This window comes from Salarias fasciatus (assembly GCF_902148845.1).
Source record: "Salarias fasciatus chromosome 7 unlocalized genomic scaffold, fSalaFa1.1 super_scaffold_4, whole genome shotgun sequence".
NCBI lineage: Eukaryota > Metazoa > Chordata > Actinopteri > Blenniiformes > Blenniidae > Salarias > Salarias fasciatus.
The window spans coordinates 9,129,005-9,149,829 of NW_021941229.1; the positions used below are offsets into that span (position 1 = coordinate 9,129,005).

At 41.5% G+C, this 20,825-nt stretch overlaps 1 protein-coding gene across 3 annotated transcripts; it reads left to right on the forward strand.

The window, feature by feature from the left end:
* Positions 1 to 1,773: 1,773 nt before the first annotated feature.
* On the forward strand, positions 1,774 to 20,317 carry smad2 (SMAD family member 2). Of its 3 annotated transcripts, none has more exons than XM_030084556.1 (11): positions 1,774 to 1,927; positions 4,368 to 4,853; positions 10,923 to 11,012; positions 12,034 to 12,227; positions 12,499 to 12,633; positions 12,758 to 12,832; positions 12,963 to 13,016; positions 13,114 to 13,326; positions 13,969 to 14,106; positions 14,526 to 14,670; positions 16,153 to 20,317. In XM_030084556.1, exons 2-11 carry the CDS (start codon positions 4,597 to 4,599, stop codon positions 16,274 to 16,276), a joined length of 1,425 nt encoding a protein of 474 aa, XP_029940416.1. In that variant the 5' UTR covers positions 1,774 to 1,927; positions 4,368 to 4,596; the 3' UTR covers positions 16,277 to 20,317. The 3 variants fall into 3 exon arrangements, with proteins under 3 accessions (XP_029940416.1, XP_029940417.1, XP_029940418.1); XM_030084557.1 differs by having other exon boundaries at positions 12,758 to 12,820; XM_030084558.1 differs by lacking the exon at positions 10,923 to 11,012.
* Positions 20,318 to 20,825: the final 508 nt, after the last annotated feature.

Consider the following 20,825-nt stretch of genomic DNA (forward strand, 5'->3'; position numbering starts at 1 on the left):
CCAGACTGGAAGGAGCCCGATTTGCATGCATGGCTGCAGGTGCTGATTTGCTTAATGTAGCGGTTCTCAAAGTGCAGGAGGATGGGCCCTCTTCCCCACTGAGCTGAGACCACAATATTTTCATGTTTTGATCATTTGATTTATTTTTTTTTCTAGAACATTCAAAGAGGGGAAAAAAACATTCAATGGAAAATGCATCCTACTAACCCCCAGATTCGTATTGCTGATGTGTATTTCCTGAAACTTTGCTGCAGGTGCGCACACTGACTGATGTTTAAGGGGTACTTTGCACTGGCCTGAAGTTACCTGGAATTGGTACAATGGATGGATGGATGGATGGATGGGATGCCAGAGAGTTTAAGTGACAGGAGACATGAATGAGAATGAGATGTGTGTGTCTTTGGTTTTGGGAAGAAATCCTGTTTATAAGAATCGGGGGTAAAATTATGAGTAATTTGAAACAAACATTTCTTTAACAGAAAATGCTGCAGGCGAACATGCTGAAGTTTCCTTCAGCATGTTACTGTTTATGGATGTTTAGTTTAAAACCTCCGTGTTGTGACATATCTGCTAAAATTACAGAACAGCGCAATGCACACTGGACAAGTAAGAAATCACAGTTAGTGTCACAGAAAAGAACTGCTGAATGCTTTTCATGTGAACATTTCACTTTGTATTGTCATCCAATGGACATATTCCACCCTGTTGTGTGTCAGTTTTGTCCCACAGGCTGGATGTTTCACACCTGTTTTAAACCCCTGCCACTTCTATTCAGCTTTTAAAGTAGATCAACATTTCCCCACATTTAAAACATGTTGTCTTTAGCTGACATAATAACACTAGTTCTCCCCTCTCTATTTAGATAATGTTTGAGTCATTTCCTGCCTGTATTGTACATACTGAAAAAAATATGTATATTTGTATTTATGGAATTTACATTTGGGCATATAAAAGCATTCCATAACCACCTCAAAGGTTTTTTTTTTAATAAAATAAGTCTTTTGTATTTATTTGTGGTAGTGGGAAATTGCAGGCTGACGTCTGAGCGAGGGCCTCGGGACAGTGCATTATTCTCCAAGTGTCGTTTTCCTCCTGGTACTGTGATTTCCATCCATGAGTTTGTGTCTCACTGTGTTTTCTATGTTATTTACTGGTCCGGGGTGTACTGTGTAACTTGGCTTCATCACCACAGCAGTGAAGATAAATGTATTTTTCTTTTTTTTTTTCCACCTGATTTGTTGTCCTTTTGTGTGACTTTTTTCTTTTTTTATTTATCTTAGTTGATACTTGGCTACCTTGTAATTATTTTATGTAAATCAGTCAATATATTAATGAATAGAAGAGACAAATCTATCTATCTATCTATCTATCTATCTATCTATCTATCTATCTATCTATCCATCTATATTCTTCTTTAAAAACATAGTATTGCTCCTTTTTATTGAACTGAAATGAACTGAGCGAGGAGAGAGAGAGAGAGAGAGAGAGAGAGAGAGAGAGAGAGAGAGAGAGAGAGAGAGAGAGAGAGAGAGAGAGAGAGAGAGAGAGACTACAACAATGTGCATTATACAATGTAAAAGGACAATCAAGGTACCGACTGAAAAAAAACTTCCTACGTAACAATGAATGACGGACTGAGCTCCCAGCCAATAGAATCCCTGTCTGGCAACAGGTTATCGGCTGAATTCCCGTATTCGTCCAATAGGAAGCCGAAGGAGGCGGGATTTTGCAGAATCGTGTTCCGTGTGTGTTTTTCGTGAAGCAATCCACGTTAGGTTGCGCTTTGAATGAGGGGCCATCATCCCGGCGGCTCGGAGCTGGAAAATACTCTTTAAAGTCACTCTGGATGTGTGCATAAAATGAACAAGCGGGGTGTTTCTGATAGCTGCCTGAGTGACCGCTGAGCGCCACTTCACCGCCGTGCCCGGTAAGCGTGTTTCCACACAATGAAACTGGATAAATTTGTACGCGACGAAACATGCAACAGACGTGTTTATTTGTCTGTGACACAAAGTAGCAAGCTTGCTAGCAGATTTTATCCTACTCCTTTTTTTGGAGGCGAGGGGAGGAGGAGGAGGAGAGGGAGGGGGACTATCAGTCATTTCCAGACAAAAGAAAGCAGAATATTTCCCCCCGTTGTCTTCACATCGCGGCTAATGCCACTCAAACAATGAACTGTCTCTTTTTTTTACGCCTTGTTAAAGTCTACATCCTCGGGCTAGTTACTAGCGGGTTAGCTTATTCTTCCAGCCGTGTGCGTTAATGTTTATGCTCTCGGAGACGAAGTAACCCAAACACTCAGTTTCTCAGAGCCTTACAGACACAATACGGCTGCTTATTTCTCCCCCCACACGAGGCTGCTGGGTTTGGAGTTGACATGCATTGTGGCCGTGCGGGCACGCTTTGTGCTCCTGCCTGCTTAAGTTGCATTGAGACTTTGTGTTCACTTTAAAGGCGCACACAGACACAGCGCTGCGTTTTGTCCCTGAGATCCCCCGCAGCACAAGATTATTCCTCATCTTTCATGTCTCTAAATAACCACAAACCCCATACAACACACTTAAATCGAGTTAATTTATTCTAATGCCGGCATCGAAGCAATATACCTCCTTTATGTGCCATTGTTAGACCTAATAACATCTATGCATGTTCAGACAATGGCAGTCAAATGCAGCCTCTAATGTTCAGATTGCAGGAATGGTCTGATTGTTTCACAAAGCCACTCATACAGACTATTAGTAAGCAGTCCAAGGGTTAAGCTAGTGAAATTAATTCTTAGAAGGAGCTTGGACTTTCAGAGTAACACACAGGAGGACAGTGATCCCTTCCTCCTTGGCTGCCCAGTATATGTGAGTACTTCTATCCCCACTCATTTAAGTCCCATTGACCTGCAATGCTGATACCTGCTCACTCTAAAGGGAAACAACTTAATTAATGCTGCTTGAAAACTATACTTTTGCAATCAAGTTGTGGTATTCCAGTCAGGTCTGACTTTGTTTTGTGTGACTTTCCATCAGTCATTTAGATTATGGCAATGGAAAAAAAGATAAGGTTTTAACATGTGTCTCTCCAGATTTAGCTGGTATGTGGTCTTATTGATTTGCTTTTCTGATAGTTGTAGGAATCTGAAGCTGACATGGTACAGCTGATAAGACTTTAAGATCTTGCTACTGATTGGAGTTTAACACTGCTGTTGTGTTTATGAAAGAGTGAACGCTGGATTTTGATGATTGGATTAACTAGGATTACCATAGATTTTGCCATAGATCTGCCACCTCAGACATGGTCTAGAGTTCTCTTTTGTATAGTAAAAAGACGTTTAATCGTGATCTGAAACTCTTGTGAATAACTTTCAAAGATTGGTCGCACAAATAAATGAACTTAATCGTAGATTTTCAGCCAATATGCTCACTAAAATGCCACTGAATGATGATGTATCATCCTGTCATCATACTATTATCTCATTGTTGATAATGGCAGTAAGACAGTATTGAAATTTGTGTTTTGTTTACATGGTCTGGATCAAAATATGGAAACCTGAGAGATCAGACTGTACTGCAGCCTTTTATCTTTTCTTTTTTTAGTAAACCCAAACATGTAAATAGTCACTGTATTTGATCTTTTTTTTTATGATTCATGTTATGCAACAGAACATGATAAAGTTTCAGGAAATAAAGAATTGTTTGTTGGCCTTAATATGCCAGTGGGATTATTGTGGTGTTATTTTTACCAGCCAAGAGTTTACAGTTGCTTGTAAAATTTATGAAAGCGATAAAATGCTTTGGGAGACTCAACTTTCAACAAAAAAAACGAGTTTCACAAAGGCTCAGTTTGCTTCGTGTAGATGCCTGTGCTGAGTTCATACTTCAATCTGACCACGCCAGGGTTTGTTTGGAAGCAGATTAGAACCGGCTCCTTAGTGGCAGAGGAGTGGGACTTTAGTACTGAGAGCAGTGTTCATAACACAAAGACTGCGCAGTCACAGCTGTTACAGTTGAAACAAAGTGTTCAAAGTATGAACACAGGCATCTGGACAGGTGAAAGGGGATAAGGTAATAAAAAAAAAAAAACAACTAAAAAGTAAAATAAAGTTGTCATCAGAGCTCCACAGACAGAATAGAGAGGCTAGTGTAGAGTGTGCAATAGTGTCTGGTTGATACATAAGGCGCCGAGTAAAGTGGGTCAGTTAACAGCGGGGGCTATGTTCGAATTGACAGTCAGGGATTTTGGCAAAGGAACCATATACATGAGCACAACTGGTGCGATTTTCACAAAGAAGATGGAGTGCACCTAATTTTCTGTTTGTATTTTTATACTGTGTCCCTTTTTTCGGATGCTGATGGGTTATTTCTCTTCCCGTTTCTTAGGTTTCTTTGGATGCACTCCTCTCCAACGCTCCTTAAGCCCAATGCCTTAGTCGTGATTAAACCTCTGAAAATACCTACATGTGTTTCTTTAGTGTAGTTTCATTCTTCAGTTGAGATACAGATCCATCAGCCTGCCCACCCTCCCCCCTTTGACCCCTTCCTAACTTTATGTCAGATTAAGGAGGAAATCCAAACACCCTTAAATCCTTGTCAACGTACACAAGCTGCCATGTCCTCCATTCTTCCCTTCACTCCCCCCGTGGTGAAGCGTCTCCTGGGGTGGAAGAAGACTCCGGCTGGGACCGGAGGAGCAGGAGGTGGAATCGGAGGAGTTGGCGAGCAGAATGGAGGAGGCCAGGAGGAGAAATGGTGCGAGAAGGCCGTGAAAAGCCTGGTGAAGAAACTGAAGAAGACGGGACAGCTGGATGAGCTGGAGAAGGCCATCAGCACACAAAACAGCAACACAAAATGTGTCACCATACCCAGGTGAGATAAGGGCACACTGATTTATCTGTTGTTTTGTCTCTGCGTAGTTGTACTCAATATTATTACAGTCACACAAAACCTGTATGCGTTTTATAAAGCACACATACATACCTTTGGCATTGGTGTGTGAGGTGAGTGAGTTGCACCAAGGCACATGAAAGGTGAAGAAATCGTACCCATATGCTCGCAGAGGGGAAAGTTGTGAAAGAGTGGGTCCACTTCCTTTTTCATATAGTGCCATAGGTTAGTAGTGCAGCAGAAGTGAAACCTCATTGGAGGAAACAGATGTCCCATGCATGACACCAAACTATCTAATCTTGATGTTTATCTGGCTTTCTGCACCTATGAAAGCCAGAGCTACTATGTCTTCTTGCAGTCTGTCATGACTGATCAATATATCCGAAGAATTTCTTCTCATTTTCCCACCATATATAGGAAAGGGACTATATAAAGAGCGGAATTATGGATGCAAGGTCAGGGAAATTATTATTAATGGCATAATTAAACATCACACAGTAAAGTTTGTCAGGTTTAATAAGTACCTACGTTAAAACTGAGTGCTGAGTGTTTACTTATCTTGCTGTAGTAACACATTGAGTAATCTTAACAACATCATAATTACATAGTTTTTCCTGGGATTTTGTGCAAAAGATTGCCATCATTTTTCTTAAGGTTTATCAACATGAATTGAAATAATCACCTCAGCTGCTCATGATAGCATGTTTTGCCATGTATGGTTTTAAATTCCTAGTAAAGCTGAAGTACACCTAGTATGATCTGTCTGCTGTGGGGTATCCTGTACTTAATTGAACATCTTCATGAAGCCATAACCTTGTAATTCAGAAAAAAAACTATGCAGATGCAATTGACACTAAGCTGAGTTTTGATGCATTGTAGCATTGTCTGAACTCTATGAACTCTCATGCTGCACTGTTTTATACCCAGCTCAAATTCCCCTTATATACCATTAAGGTCATTCATGCAGAGTACCAAAAAAATATATATTTTTTTCATCATATGCAACACTTTTGTTCAATCAGTTATCTTACAAGCTGAAGTGGTTACAACTTACATTGTGGGATCTCAAATTGCAGTCTCTGATATCTTCCTTTCTTTGTGTGTCTGGCTGAGGAGAATTTCATGGATGGACCATCAATCTGTGGCCTTTTACTGCTGTGCAGACAGTTATTGAGCTTAACTAGTGCCATAGAGGAATGGAATCAATTAACAAGTTTTGGAGTACCCCTGCCCGTCAGCCACTGTGTTTGTTACAGTACTTCCTGACTTAATCCATTCTAATGAATCAACAGCATTAAAGCATTAGGTATTCTGAATAGCCGTCGGGAGCTAACAGCCAACAGCAGTTTAAAGCGACTGTAGTCTGTGGTGCAGACACCAGCTCATTTGATTAGTTTTCCATTTGAGGCTGTGCATTATTGAAAAACACACACAGATACAGTGAAGAATATGCCTTTTATGGAAAGAAACATCTGTGGGGGAAAAAAAAGCATTTCTAGTCATTATATCCATACATAATCTCTCAGAAAAGAGCACCTTGACCTCTTATCGCGTCAGAACTTCATCCTTTTGAAAACAGTGGTACAAAAGTGAACATGAAAAAGCCTTTCTTCTCTCGGTAAACTTTTATATTCACTCCAGCTGTAGATGCATGGTCTTTAAAGGCCCAGTTTACTTCTATGTCACTTGTGCTACAGTATGATTCATGCGTCACATGATTAGGTAAGTTGAGTCATCAGACCAGGTGAAACATTATCATGGCAAAAGTGGCAGAGTCAGGGGAGCCCTACCAGCAGCATGTGATTAACGTCGATCAATCCACAGAGGAGCGGTGGAAACGGGAGAAGACTCTGCTCCTCTGAAGATTTTATGAGCTGCCCTTCTCAATTATTCCACCTAATGTGCACTTTCTCTTCTCTCTGTCCCACACGTTTAATTCCCTTTTTTAATTACAAAGTATAAATAATGGAATTAGCTCCTGCAGAAGAAATCTGTTTCACCTCCTCACCCCCATCGCAGCCACAAATCGGCACAGCAGCACTTTCCGCGCCAGGTTACTCAGGTAAATCTTTTAGCACGTAGAAACAAAAGATGGAAATCAGACGTTCATTTTCCTTTTGGCATGGCTGCATGATCTAGGTAAATCTGGTATGCCTCTGGTTAGGCGCCATGCTCGGATTTAATGGGTCGTATTGACCTCATAATTTGCACATATTTTGCAAGGATCAGAGAAGGAAAAAAAAAAAGGAAGAAACTGCAGGTGCAGGATGCATTGCTAATGCACTGTGTTTGCCTTCCCTTGATCATGCAGAGACTTGCTTTCTGCATCTTGTAATATTATATGAGGATGCTGAAGGGAGGCGGATAGTTTCCCAGCAATGCACTCTGTTCGGGTTCCCGATCGAGGCAAGGCAGACATAATCACATTGCAGTCGTCTTCATGCTTGTTGTGTAGACGCACACCTCGCAAGTATATGCCACGTAATGCATCTTACGGTTGTCGCGTTAAGCCAGTGCTGACTTTTGTGGGGTCAGTTTAGTGGAGCGGTACAGTAAAGCGGCTTGTTGTCATCGCACCAATATGCATATTTCCCAGTGCAGCCTGAATACATTACCAAGCAGGACAGAGGTAGAATAATATACAAGGTAACTCAAGGTCATCATGTGGGTAGGCATTTACCCGAGGTGACATTGCAAATAGTCACTACATGGTTGTATAATGCAGTCATGCAAAACTCTACATTCCTCGAGGATAGGATTGGATTGTTTATGTAGTTGGACCTTCGATCCTCTCTGAGGTATTGAAGTTTAATTTTTTTATTTTTTTTTAAGGCATAAATAGTTCTATGGCAGTAGTAAGTACATTCATGAAAACACAGCTGTAAGGCAGTATAATTTACATCAGATTCTCCTTCATATCTGAAGTGCTGGGAGGCTTTAAAATGTGCAAGAAAATATTTAAAGAGGTGAAGGAATTTTATTTGAAAGATTTATTCTGATCAATTACAGATGAACAAACTTCTCTGCCATCGTTTAGTTCCACTCCAGAACTAACAGATACCTTTCAAACCTATAGGCCGTTCCTCAGTAAATACCTGGAGAAATTCATACAACGCTCAGGAAGATCTTGCAAACCTCTTACAGAAAGTTCCTGCTGGCCGGCTTTTCTCATATTGAAAAAAAAAAAGAAAAAAGGACACATCCATTGATGTTGAAAGACACTGCGGTTGTTCATAAGGATGCTGATGATTAAAAAAAAACAAAACAAATAAAAAAACTATTGAATGCAATCTTCACTTCTGTAATGTCTGAAACATGCCTGATTGTTGTGGGCATTGCTGGACGCTGATGTATAGTTGAGTACAAAGCAGAGATCTATTGAACTTAGCTAGTGTGGTTCAAGAGAAAATAAATGAAAAGGGAAGGAAGAAAACCATGTTTCCAGTGCTCTCTCTTGTCCCTTCACCCTATGGAATGTCGGCTAGATAGTAACATCTTACGTGGTACTGATAAGGTAACTGTAGAACTTGAATATTCTTTTTTTCTTTTTTTTTTTTTTGTCGTCAAAAGTAAAGAGCTTTTTCGTATCATGATTTCATGGTTTTAACGTAAGTTCTTTCAACTTCATGAAGACTAATGTCTCCTACTGGTTTTGTGCTGCTGATAGCCTTGCGGGCTGACTTCTCTTTACAGCATGAAAGAGAGGCTGATAAAGTCAGAGATAATGGGCTCCTCTTGTTCTGGCCTCCGCAGTTGACTTTTCGGAGGGGGGGAGTCGGGCGCAGTATGTTAGATGAGGTGATGGCAGGTGTCAGGCTTTGTAGATTCCTCCCCAAAGTGGATGTGATGGAAATCTGAGTGACCTCAGGGAGAGATCAAAGTTTAATGTAGTTACAAAGCGTTTACATCAGCCTCAGGTAAAAAAATACTCTTCTGATGATTTTTGATTTTTTTTAAAATCCCCTCTCCTCCATAATTCACTGGAACTCACTTCCAGTAACAGGCAGAGCTCTGTAGCTGTTATCCACATTGATTTACAGGTAGCGATCAACACTCGGGGCTCGATTGAGACAGCAAAGAGGCATTGTTGGGATCGTTCTCTTGACCTTTAAGTGAGAGAGGAAGAAAGACGTTATCTGTGCCGGAGATAGTGTACTTGGAGGTTTCGAACCCGGTGAGCAGGCTGATAAGTGTGGAGATAGACTGGTACGGACAGGCTTGACAGTTGCTTTGATTAGACAGCGCCGAGTGTTTCTCAAATGTAAGTACCTGGTAGGAATTCCAGGAAGAGTGCGTTTCAAGGAGGTCTCGTCGTCCGGTCCCACAATAGGACTGCTCCAGTCGTGAGGACACTCACAAATAATACCAAAGAGAAAATTCAAGGAGGTATCGGGAGTCTGTAGCACAGCAGCGGGAGCTGTTCATGAAAGGTGATGAAAGTGTAGTCATGTTATGTGTAAGTTCTCTCTTTATTTCTGATGGTGATTAAACACTCATTCATTTAAGTACGCGAGTCTGTTCTTCCAGAAGATTAACAGTGGAGGCTAAAAATACGGCCAAAAGCACAACAGAAGTTGGGATTTTACCACAATGACGAAACTGGTGACACTATGCTTTTTACTCTTGAATGATGGGCGTATTTAAAGATACTGTGTTAATTCATTTAAACAAATGTCACTACTGTTTAAGATAATTAGGTTGAAAAAAGGATTTCTGCATCTAGAAAGAGCTTACCAAATGGAAAAGTTGTCTTTATTTATAAATGTTTTGATTTTTTTTGCTTTACTCTAAATTTAGTTGTGTGAATTGAGTTTTTCCCCAAAAGACAAATGACACTCTGGCCGATCATTGATTACCTCTCAGACGATCCGCTTGTTGTTGACGCTGCTCATGCAAAATGATAACAAGCCCGAGTGGAGACTGAGCAGAACTCTCTTTGGTGCACTTGAGCACAGATTAGTGAATGCACAGTAAACGCTGTGTAATTGTATCTTAATGTCAACAAATCTGTTACCGTGTCATAATCGCAGTATGAATGATTTTATGATGTTATGATCCCAGCGTCACGGTTACAACAGTCAGGTGCAGCTCTCAATAGAAAAACACCGAATTCATCTCAGGTGACTCACCCATTGCTAGTTCAACACAAAATGAATCGATTGAATGAGTTCTGCTCAGTTGGGCCAAAAACATTTCTAAACTGGAAAAAATTCAGAAGTACTAACTAAATTGTGAATACTAATTTCTTTTTGTGAGCCTACAACGTAAAGCTGTTATACCATTCCTAGTATGATGTGATTATCTTAACAAAGCTGACTTAGCCTTACATATTATTGCCAAGCTTTGTAGAAAGAGCCCTCACGGATTAAAATACGTCTTTGTGATTGAGAACGACCCTGATTCTCAGGTGCTCTGAGAAAAGCTTTCGAGCAGCGACGGGATGTGAACCTTCTTTAGTTGAGCACACACACATCAGTGTTGTATCCGTGTCTCTGTTGTCATGTCTGGACACGTGTCATGCTGTCTGTTGAATTTCTTTATTTCCTCATTCACATCATTATTGTGTAGATACATTTAAATCCTGTTTTTTGTTGTTTGTTTTGGGTTTTTTTTGTTTTTTTTTTCACATCACACTCGTCGCATCGTAGAAATCACACACTGACAAATGGATTTGTGGTTGTGCAGCTTGGACAGCATTTGCATCCCGCTCCGAGATCTGCGGAATGTTTCATTTGATTTCAGGAGATGGAATTTTATCTGGGCGTCATCACTCATCTCAATGTTTTAACAGAACCTGCATCACTATTTGTCTGATTTAGAGTCGCCGCACGGTCATCTGTCATGCAGCTCGCCCCTTAATGAAACTCCTCTGTGACATTAAGAGACCAACTGCATATATTTGTGATATCATCCTACTAATTTGGAATGGAACACCTCATGTTTACCATCTGTTTGCTTTTATTTTTATCCTCCTCCCCCCCCCCCACCTGTGTGTGCGTGTGTGTGCGTGTGTGTGTCTCTACATGTGGATGCATGTTTGTGTGTCTGTAGCAATTGCTCAGACCTTTGGGGTCTGGGCTCAGGCCACACGATAGAGCAGTGGGACTCTGCAGGCATGTATGGATACCCTGACCACGGCAGGTGAATATACGTGCACACAAAGACATGACATCTCTCCAATCCTGTTTAAGTAAAACAAAGGCTGTGATGGTTATTTGTTAAATGGTGATCACTCTCTAGACAGCTCCAAAGTTTTTACTACTAATGGGGAAAAATGTGCATCCAGGATGAAAACTGCTTCTGAGTGGAAATTTTTGAATATACGTTTGAACAAATATGTTTCAATAAATCACTACAAATCTGCTAGAGTGTTATTTTGCGGTTGAAGATCAGCAAACTAGGCTGAACAGCATCCAACGACCATGTGCTTCTCATGTTTTGTTAACAAAAACATGAGAAGCACAGATGTTAAAGAGAAATTTGCTGCTTTGTTACATGATTACTACTGACCACGTAGTGACTGAGATGGAGGGGAACGTCTGATCAAAACTAATAAAGGTTTCGACGTTATTTTTTGTGAAATATTGATAGTCGGAAGTCAATTTATTGATGCTGATCAATCAAAAGATCCAACAGGCAGCCATTCATTAATACAGGTCTGTCAAGTGTGATTGTTTGTAGCTTGAAAATAAGTTAATTGTTGTTATAGTGAAAGTTAAAAAAAGCAGAAAAATGTATTTTGGTGTGTAAATACTATGAAACTAATGAGTGTTGAGAAGAAAATAATCTCTGCATACAACTCGAAGAACCTATGAAATGACATTTAGGAGTCGTTGATTTCCTTATATTTATGAAAAATCTACAACATAGGCGTTCTAGATTCTTTTGACATTTTTATTAGAATTTCATCCATTTCTGTCATGTCTGTATGGAATTGGAAAACAAATGTAGGATAAATCTGTAGGAAAAAAAAGCCTAAAGAATAAAAACATGAACGAATCTCAGATTTCATTTCAAGGTGTCCCTACCAGGATGCAGTGTTTTTTTTAGTCGACTCTTTACCTAAATCCGTCTTGTGAAACCCCAAAGAGGAAAGACGAGGGCAAGCTTGACAAACTTACATTGCTGTGCCTTCCATCAGCCTCTTTTTTAACTCCCTCAGGTCTCTGGATGGCCGCCTGCAGGTTTCCCATCGCAAGGGCCTGCCCCACGTCATCTACTGCCGCCTGTGGAGGTGGCCCGACCTTCACAGCCACCACGAGCTGAGGGCCATCGACACCTGCCAGTTTGCGTTCAACCTCAAGAAGGATGAAGTGTGCGTCAATCCCTACCATTACCAGCGAGTGGAGACGCCAGGTAATGATCCGAGGGAAATTGGCTGTGTTGCTCTGTTTGTGTGTGTGTGTGTGTGTGTGTGTGGTGTGGGTCTCAAGGTGCCCTCGCTCCACAGCGCTGTAATCACTGTCATCAAAGCAGATCAAATTGTTCAGATATCCTCCCTGATATCACTGTGGCACAGTGGGGAAGTCTGTCTCTACATGAATGTTCGAGGCAGAAAATTGTTGGATGGCACTGCTTCTCAAATTCCCTCAGTCAGTGACACTCCTTTTCTTTCTTCTCCCCGCAGTGCTGCCACCGGTGCTGGTGCCACGCCACACCGAGATCCTGACAGAGCTCCCACCTCTGGACGACTTCACCAACTCCATCCCTGAAAACACCAACTTCCCCGCCGGCATCGACCCTCCCAATAACTATATACCAGGTCTGGACGCGCAACATGACGCTGCATTCATTTTTGATTTCATGCAGGTTTCCAGATGCCAGCAGGAGTTGAGTTAAGAATTAATGAGTGTGCACACTTGTGAACCCCTGCATGTGCTCCTCAGACACTCCTCCTCCCGGCTACATGAGTGAAGATGGAGAGACGAGCGACCAGCAGATGAATCAAAGTATGGAATCAGGTAGTTTAGTGGTGTGTTTTTCTAGTGAGCGCATTATAGCAGGAGTGAGTGGATTCCCTGTAGCGTCCTATGGAAAAGCAGACTCGACACAACAGAAAGCGTCATCTGTTGTCCTTTCACTTCCTCCCAGGCTCACCAGCAGAAATGTCACCAAGCACCTTGTCTCCTGTCAGTCATGGTCTGGGTAAGACTGCTGTTTTTATTGGTTTCTTCAGTATTTATTTATTTTTTTCCGATAAATGTTAGTAGTTTCCTTTCTTTTTTTTTTGCCCCCTTTATAGACCTCCAGCCAGTCACCTACAGCGAACCAGCTTTCTGGTGCTCTATAGCCTACTACGAGCTCAACCAGCGGGTGGGAGAGACCTTCCACGCCTCCCAGCCGTCTCTGACCGTCGACGGCTTCACCGACCCCTCCAACTCCGAGCGCTTCTGCTTAGGGCTCCTCAGCAACGTGAACAGAAACGCAACAGTGGAAATGACCAGGAGACATATAGGTGAGAGACACCTGCTCATCATTGCAGTCGTAAATTGTGATCTTTTGGGTCATTGTGATAAAAATATTGAAAATATCAGTAAGATAAAGTAATCTGTTCCAGGCTTTACTGTGCAGACAGGGACATTTAAAACCTGATGTATTGAGATATTTTGACAGTATAGAGAAAGCTGACAAATGCATGGATTAAACTGTACTAGCACTGTTCATCTTCAGCAAATTACCTTAAATTTGTGAAAATTTTCAACAGCATCACAGTTTTTTGACTCCAGTAATCACAAAAGAAACTGAATGGATTGTTGAAGGCCGTTTAAAAGCTCTTTTTAAAAGTAATAATTCTTTCAACAATAATGAAGAGTGGCACCATCTGTGTGAACAGCTGCTGCCCAGCTGGTGAATGTTCCACCATTTAAACACTTCATTTTCAAATGCAGGGTTTAATTCAAAGGCTAACAATGCTATTAAGGTTGAGTTTAAAGGGATCAGCTCGGCAGTTTTTGGGAATTTAAAAAAACAAAACTATAGCTTGCTCAAAACTGTCATCTTATCAAAAGTTGATTTGTTTTTCCAGGTCCACCCCAGATGTGTGATTCTAAGTTCTAACTCAGTATTTATATATTTTTTCCTGTGTGCTGCTCTTCAGGTCGCGGCGTGAGGCTGTATTACATCGGAGGGGAGGTGTTCGCCGAGTGCCTGAGCGACAGTGCCATTTTCGTCCAGAGCCCCAACTGCAACCAGCGATACGGCTGGCACCCCGCCACCGTCTGCAAGATCCCCCCAGGTACCGTACTGAGTAGTAAAAACATTAGAAACGTCCCTCGAGGACAAAGCTTTAAAGAAATCCTCAAGATTGACGCCCCAAACGACACTCTTTCCACCTGATATCGATGCGACTTGAGAAAAGTCACCAAGAGCTTCCACAGGCGCTCGCCCACACGCTGACTCATTCGTACCCATGGAACTTTAAACATTTCACTCTTGGCCAAATGAGCAGTGCGTACGGAGAGAAACAAAGACGTAAAGAAGCGCGCCACTATCGTCTACATGTTCAGAGGTTCAATCCAACGGCCTTGAGGAGAATGATCACCGACAAACAGCACACCTACACCTCGCAGCGGCTCGGCTTGCTGCTTTGAAATGCTGTCACCGGCTTCTCTGTGAAGTGGAATGAACTCATCCACCTCTCTGTTCTTTCTCTAGGCTGCAATCTGAAGATTTTCAACAACCAGGAGTTTGCTGCACTGCTGGCCCAGTCGGTCAATCAGGGCTTCGAGGCGGTCTACCAGCTGACCAGGATGTGCACCATCCGAATGAGCTTCGTCAAGGGCTGGGGCGCAGAGTACAGGTGTGTGTCACCCCCATCACTCTTTTTTACTATGATGCATAATGGATGGGCGAGCGTAATGTTCCCGTCAGGCCGGGGAGCCGCGCCGTCTAATTCACTGCTGCATCCTGATGAACCAAGGTCATGCTGGTGAATGTGGGGGGGCGGTGCAGGAGCCGCTCCTGCTTCTGGTGTTCCAGAGGACGGTCACAGACCCCGATTCTCATTGAAGAGACAAGTTTGCAACGAAGTACAGTGCCAGTAGTGTACTGTAGTTTTTTTTTTTGGTTTTTTTTTTCGCATATTTTTACTCTTTTCTTAGTTATTTCTCCCCGTTTCATACCTTGCAAAAAATCTAGTGACTGTGATACAGCTACAGTTACTACAGTAACTTCAGTCGCTTTATTTTTTAATTCAATTTCAAGCTCATGGTTTTCAAGTTTCTGTTTATTATGGAAATATTGAACACTGCATTATTTATTTTTATGTCCTGTCATGAATATTTCCGACGTCACATTATATAACCTTGATCAAAGGTGTCCCACATTTTCGTCTGCTGTGACAGTAATGACTTAGGATCAAGTTATACAAGCTCATCATTATGTGATATTTAATGTAGCACTGTGATAAGGTTTTATCACATTATGCAATCATAATATTTAGAGTGACAACTTGGTGTTACAACACAATGACAACCGTAATTTTGAGTGTTTACAGCAGTGACATGACACGTTTCATAATATTATTTAATGCTTCCGTTAACTGTGTTAACATTACCGGTGGAATTAAACTCGTAGGAGAATGTTTATTTTATAAATGTTAACATGCACCACAACAGAGTTGTGTTTGAAACGTTTGGATTTTTAGATTTTTCAGTTTATTTGTTTGTTTTCAAGTCTTACAGCTGCAGTATGAAGTCCGTCTGACATTATTTGACATTTAAATTAATGTAATCACTTGACCTTGGTGTGAAAATTCAAGCTTTAGTCTTTGTGAACCTGCTGTCTGCCTTTTGGTCCGAGCGGTTGTCAGCTATTAGGCCGCAGCTTTGTTTGAGCTTGTGCTGAATGCTCATCTGCGCAGCCTGTGCATAATCTCCATTCTGTTCCCCCCTTTGTTGTAAAATGTCAGAGATTACCCGGCATTTGTCCGCATCTCTTGGTCTCTGCGGCCACGCGGCCGTCCGTCCAACAAAACATCTGTTCTTCTGCTGGCTCCTCTTTGTGTTGTATCCTCCCAGGAGCCAGACAGCAGCGTTTGCTGGTGTTTTGGCTGGTCCTCACAGGGCCGGGGGTTCAGCCTGTCTGGTGTTTCAGTCCCTCTGTGGGTCCCAGCCCGAGCACTGGTTAGATCTTACACTGGATCGTCTAGACTGACCTGGATCAAGAACTGAGATTTCTATGAGAGAACTGCTGAACCACTCCTCACACACTGTTTCACCTGAGATTTTGACGCTAAGTTTGATTTCATTTTGTCCTTCTGTGTTGTTTCCCCCTCATGCAGACGTCAGACGGTCACCAGCACACCTTGTTGGATTGAGCTGCATCTCAACGGCCCCCTCCAGTGGTTGGACAAGGTGTTGACCCAGATGGGCTCCCCCTCGGTGCGCTGCTCCAGTATGTCCTAAACAGGAGCCTGTGCGTTGACATTTCCCATCGTTTGGACAGTATATCATAAAGGACACCACCATGCAGTCTTAAATAATGTACTAACCTTTTTAAAAATGAAAAAGAAAAAAAAAAATGACACAGTGGACCTGGAGGATGACACGACAAACTGGACAATGTTACCGTGGATGTAGAGTGGACGTCTTCTTTTTCTTCTTCTTCTTTTTTTTTTTTTTTTTTGATGAACATCAAGCTCGACTGTCTTGTAATCTTTGACCTTTGAACTGAAATCACCCTGCAGTGGGACAACGAGCTGCCAGTTATGTCAGATTGAAGCAGCCAACATTTTAGGGTCCGATCAAAAAGAAAAAAAAAATCCAAAACAGGATGGAGATTTCCCATCCTCCTTCTGGGCTCCTGCATGTGATTTCAGCCGCTCATTCACTACCTACTTATTTCCACAGCACAACTTGAGTTCAGTGTCAGTCGCTCTTGTTTGGACACGGCCGACCCACAGCAGTACTGCCACTCCAGGATCACGTTCGACCAAAGTGGACCGCAGACCTGGACACTGACGCTCCGTTTACTCGGTTTTGGAGACCAAACAGTTATTCCATTGTGTCTGAAATGTTCCTTCTTCTCTCCCAGCTTGTGGTCACGTTGTATTTCAGCAGCTCTCGAAGGGTCAGTCGCTGGGAAAGTACCGGGTTTGATTCTTGGAACGCGTGCCGTCTGAACGAGTTCAGAGAGATCCCGCAAACGCAGTCGCTTTTTTCACGGTTTAATATGCCACAAAACGTTTTTTTTTTTTTTTAGTTGATAAATCATTTCTTCTTTGTGCTTAATGCAGATCCTCGCTGTCTTTAACCACACGTATGCAGAGGATGGTGCCTGAAAGCAAAAACTGTAAATAGAGACCGACAACTTATCTTCGATTCATCCTTCTGTACGAAGGGGACGCAAAATTTTAAGATTCGAACAAACCCTTGAACAAACCCAAAACATATGGTGACACCCATCAGGAGTGTTTGCCGATGTTTAATTTTGGCCCTCGTTCCGTTAGCTATTGACTCGTACCAGCCACCAGGGGGCGATCGAGATATTTTAACTAAACTTTTTTTTTTTCCTCCACATCCATCTTTTGATACAGCCAGTGGCTGAGACAAAGAATTGTATATTTAATTCTTCTGTGAGGAGTTTCCATTTTGAAGCATGATCAATGACTACCTACTAGCACAGACAATTGGAATGAATAGTTTGAGGAACTCTTGGGAGCAAGAGCGTCTGGCTCACTGGCCCGCTGTGGCAGCAAGAAACCTGCTTCTGGATAATAATGAAGGCAGTAGGAGTCAAGAAGGCCCCTCCTCCTTTCCCCAGCCTTGACACTTTGTTTCCCGCCTGCATGCTCTTGCTCTCTCTTGTCTTGCATTCTCCTCAATATATTTTTTTAAACTTGCTTTATGCGAAGAGGCTACGTTTAGTAGGTCATACAAGATAAAAAACTGAAACTTCTGTCTAACAGACGAAAAGCTAAAACGCCCATATGTTTCACGACGTAGAAAATGCACAAGTCGATCCTGATCCTTGGACGGATGCACATTTTTCCAATCATTGTCCTTGTTTTGATAGGAAAAGTCCCGCGGCGTAGGACTTTAATTTATGAAATGGCTTCTATACTGTACTTGCACTGCCCCCAAATTATGCACCCTTGAGAAAGTTGCCTTTGATATAAAATACAGCGAGATATGCTTTGAATTGTACAGATAGGAATGTTTAAAAGCCCGAGTGATGACAAACGAATTTCCCTTATTTTAGAGTAGAAGAATTAGTAGAATACAAGATTTTTTACTCATTAAAGGGGACCTAAAATGCTTTTTAACTCAGCTTGAATTCCCGGTCATCTACTTCTCGTGAAGTTGGTGTCAAATTACACAAGTGCTCGATGTAGCGCTTGAACTTGACGGTGAACATTTAGGGAGAAGATGGAATCTAAAGCAACTTGTATGATACCTCTTCTCCGAAACAAGAATGGAAAACTCATTTTGTTTTGAAAACGGAGGAAGTTGTAGGCCCCTTTTAATGAGATTCCTCCTCTTAAAGCCAGCTCTTTGACCTGCATCGGTATTTGTCAGAGTCCAAAACTTTTCAAAGTATTTAAGCTTTAAGTATTCAACAAACTTATACTACACCTTATTTTCTTTATGCATTCTTTTAGCTACATTTTTGTATCTCCATGTATTTTTTTATATATAAATATATTTAAAATCTTCAAAGCTTTTCTTCCTTTTTATTAGGATTGGATATTTGTATTTTAGAGTATACCTTCTGTTCAGACGGTGGTGATGATGATGATGATGATTTGTGATGTATGTAGCATAGGATACATCATTTCCATGGAATTTGCTATTGAAAGCAATTCATTCACAATAGCATGTAACTTCCATCCCCCTCCGTCAGCGCCTGCCCTGCACTACCGATGTGATTTATTATTTTTTTTTAATCATCGGATGTTGAAAGAAGCAGTTTCTTGGTATCGGTTCTCCAGCTGTAGGATGGGGGTGTGACCAAAGAAAAAGTGCAGGTATCGGGTTGTATTGGCTTCATCTCAATCAAGTGTGACCACACAAATTAAGCGATTCAAAAATAAGCTGCCTTTTTAAGATTTTCCAGGTAGAATCCAACAGTGTTATCTGTCCGTAGCGTCAAAGTGAGATGGTTATTTAACAGCCCGAGCTCCAGCTGTCTGATTCCCATTACTTCCACGTTCGTACACTGTTAATTTACCCGAGTGTGTTTCCATGCACGCAACACACACTCTTGTATCCCGGTCGTACTGTAGACTCTCGTGTGTGTTCCCGCTTCGAATACATACGTCACCACTGAAATTGTAACTGAGAAATGTAAATATACTCTAATAAGACTGGATCCACTCGAGCTCACGATCTCATGCTTTCACTCGCTCATACCTGTAAAAAAAACAACAACGTTCACTTCATTGTGATTTACATTCAAAAAATTTACTGTAGAACACCAAAATGAAACGTCAAGGTTGAGTTTTGTCAAGGGCTGTGACGAGACGTCCAAACCCCTGTTGCTTACGTTTATCGATCGCCAGCATCTTGTAGTCGTTTTTTTTCAGGATCTACATTTCTACACACTTGATGTGTGAATCCTTTTTTCTAAGCTGTTTTAAAAAGATTGGGGGGAAAAAAGAAAGCAGGACAACCTGTGTTTTATGCTGTTTTTATGCAGGCTAATCATGAAACATGCTTTTTTTTATTATTATTTTAGTGCAAAACCAAATTAAACAGCCACCTTGCTAATACTCACTTAAAACCAGCTAAATGTAAGATTTATGTGTCATCCACCTGTCGTGTGTGTGTGTGTTGGCTGTCTTCAGTTTTTAATTTATCCGGGTAAATGTTAACTGGACTTTTATAGAAGTTAAAGCAAAAAATGTAGTTTCTCTCACACGGTCGTTGCATCTCGGCTAACCTCGGTTAGTTCTATGCATCCGCAAACATACATGGTGTCCTTTTATTGCCGGGATCCAGCAAAAGCCTTTGCGTCTTCTTTTTCTTGTAATGAGTGCCACCTAGTGTTGTACCCTCAAACCAGCCGGCTCGTCCCGCCTCGTGCGGGCAGAAATGAGGTTTCATAAAGGCTACTTCAATACATTCTGAAGTCTCACATTCCTATTTCCTGATTACTTGTTGTATTTTTTTTTTGTTTATTTGTTATTTTTATTTTAATTGTGATGACAATTGTGTATCCCCAAATAAGCCTATTTCTGGTGAATCCCTAAGAAGCTGGCTTTTTGGAGATAGTGAAGTTCCTACATGTCACTAGTGAAGTTATATGATGTTCCGTAGTTGTACTTTTTATTTTACCATACATACTCTTCCTTTTGCTTGCTATCAACAAAACGTTTTTTTTTTTTTTTCCATTAGACAACAATCTGTTAGGATTTCTATCTTCTTCAAACACTGATCTTCATAGGCTTTCCAACTATCCTATACAACTTCTTACAGTGTACACTAATAAAGCTGTTTTAATTCAATCGGAGCTTTGTCTCTGTGTTTCGTGGAATGATTACTCATATCTGGCTTCAACTCACATACAAATGGATGAACAAGTAATGTCGACATGTGTCTAACTTCTCGTCAAGCACGCAGGCCACTCTGTAGAGGGTTTCCTATGGTCTCAGGTGACACTTGGTGCCTCGTCTTCAATCTCTTCTGATCTTTCGGAATGTGAACAGTGTGAAGTTCACCAGCAAAGGTTCCAGTGCATTTTAGGTTCATGCTAATATTTAATGTGAAGGACTAAACCTTGACCCCAGAACCTCGATGACCTGAGGGCTGCCCTTCAACAAGAGTGGGATACCAAGCCTCAGCAGACCATTAACTGGTGAACAGCACTAGATGGCATTTCAAGCTGATGCTCAATGACAAGTTGTGGTGTACCCACCACTGTTAATGGCTTTTCTTTCAATTAATTACAGCATTTGTTTAACTAAATGCAATAATTGTATGATACATCACTCTAGCAGTTCTACGTTTTCCACAA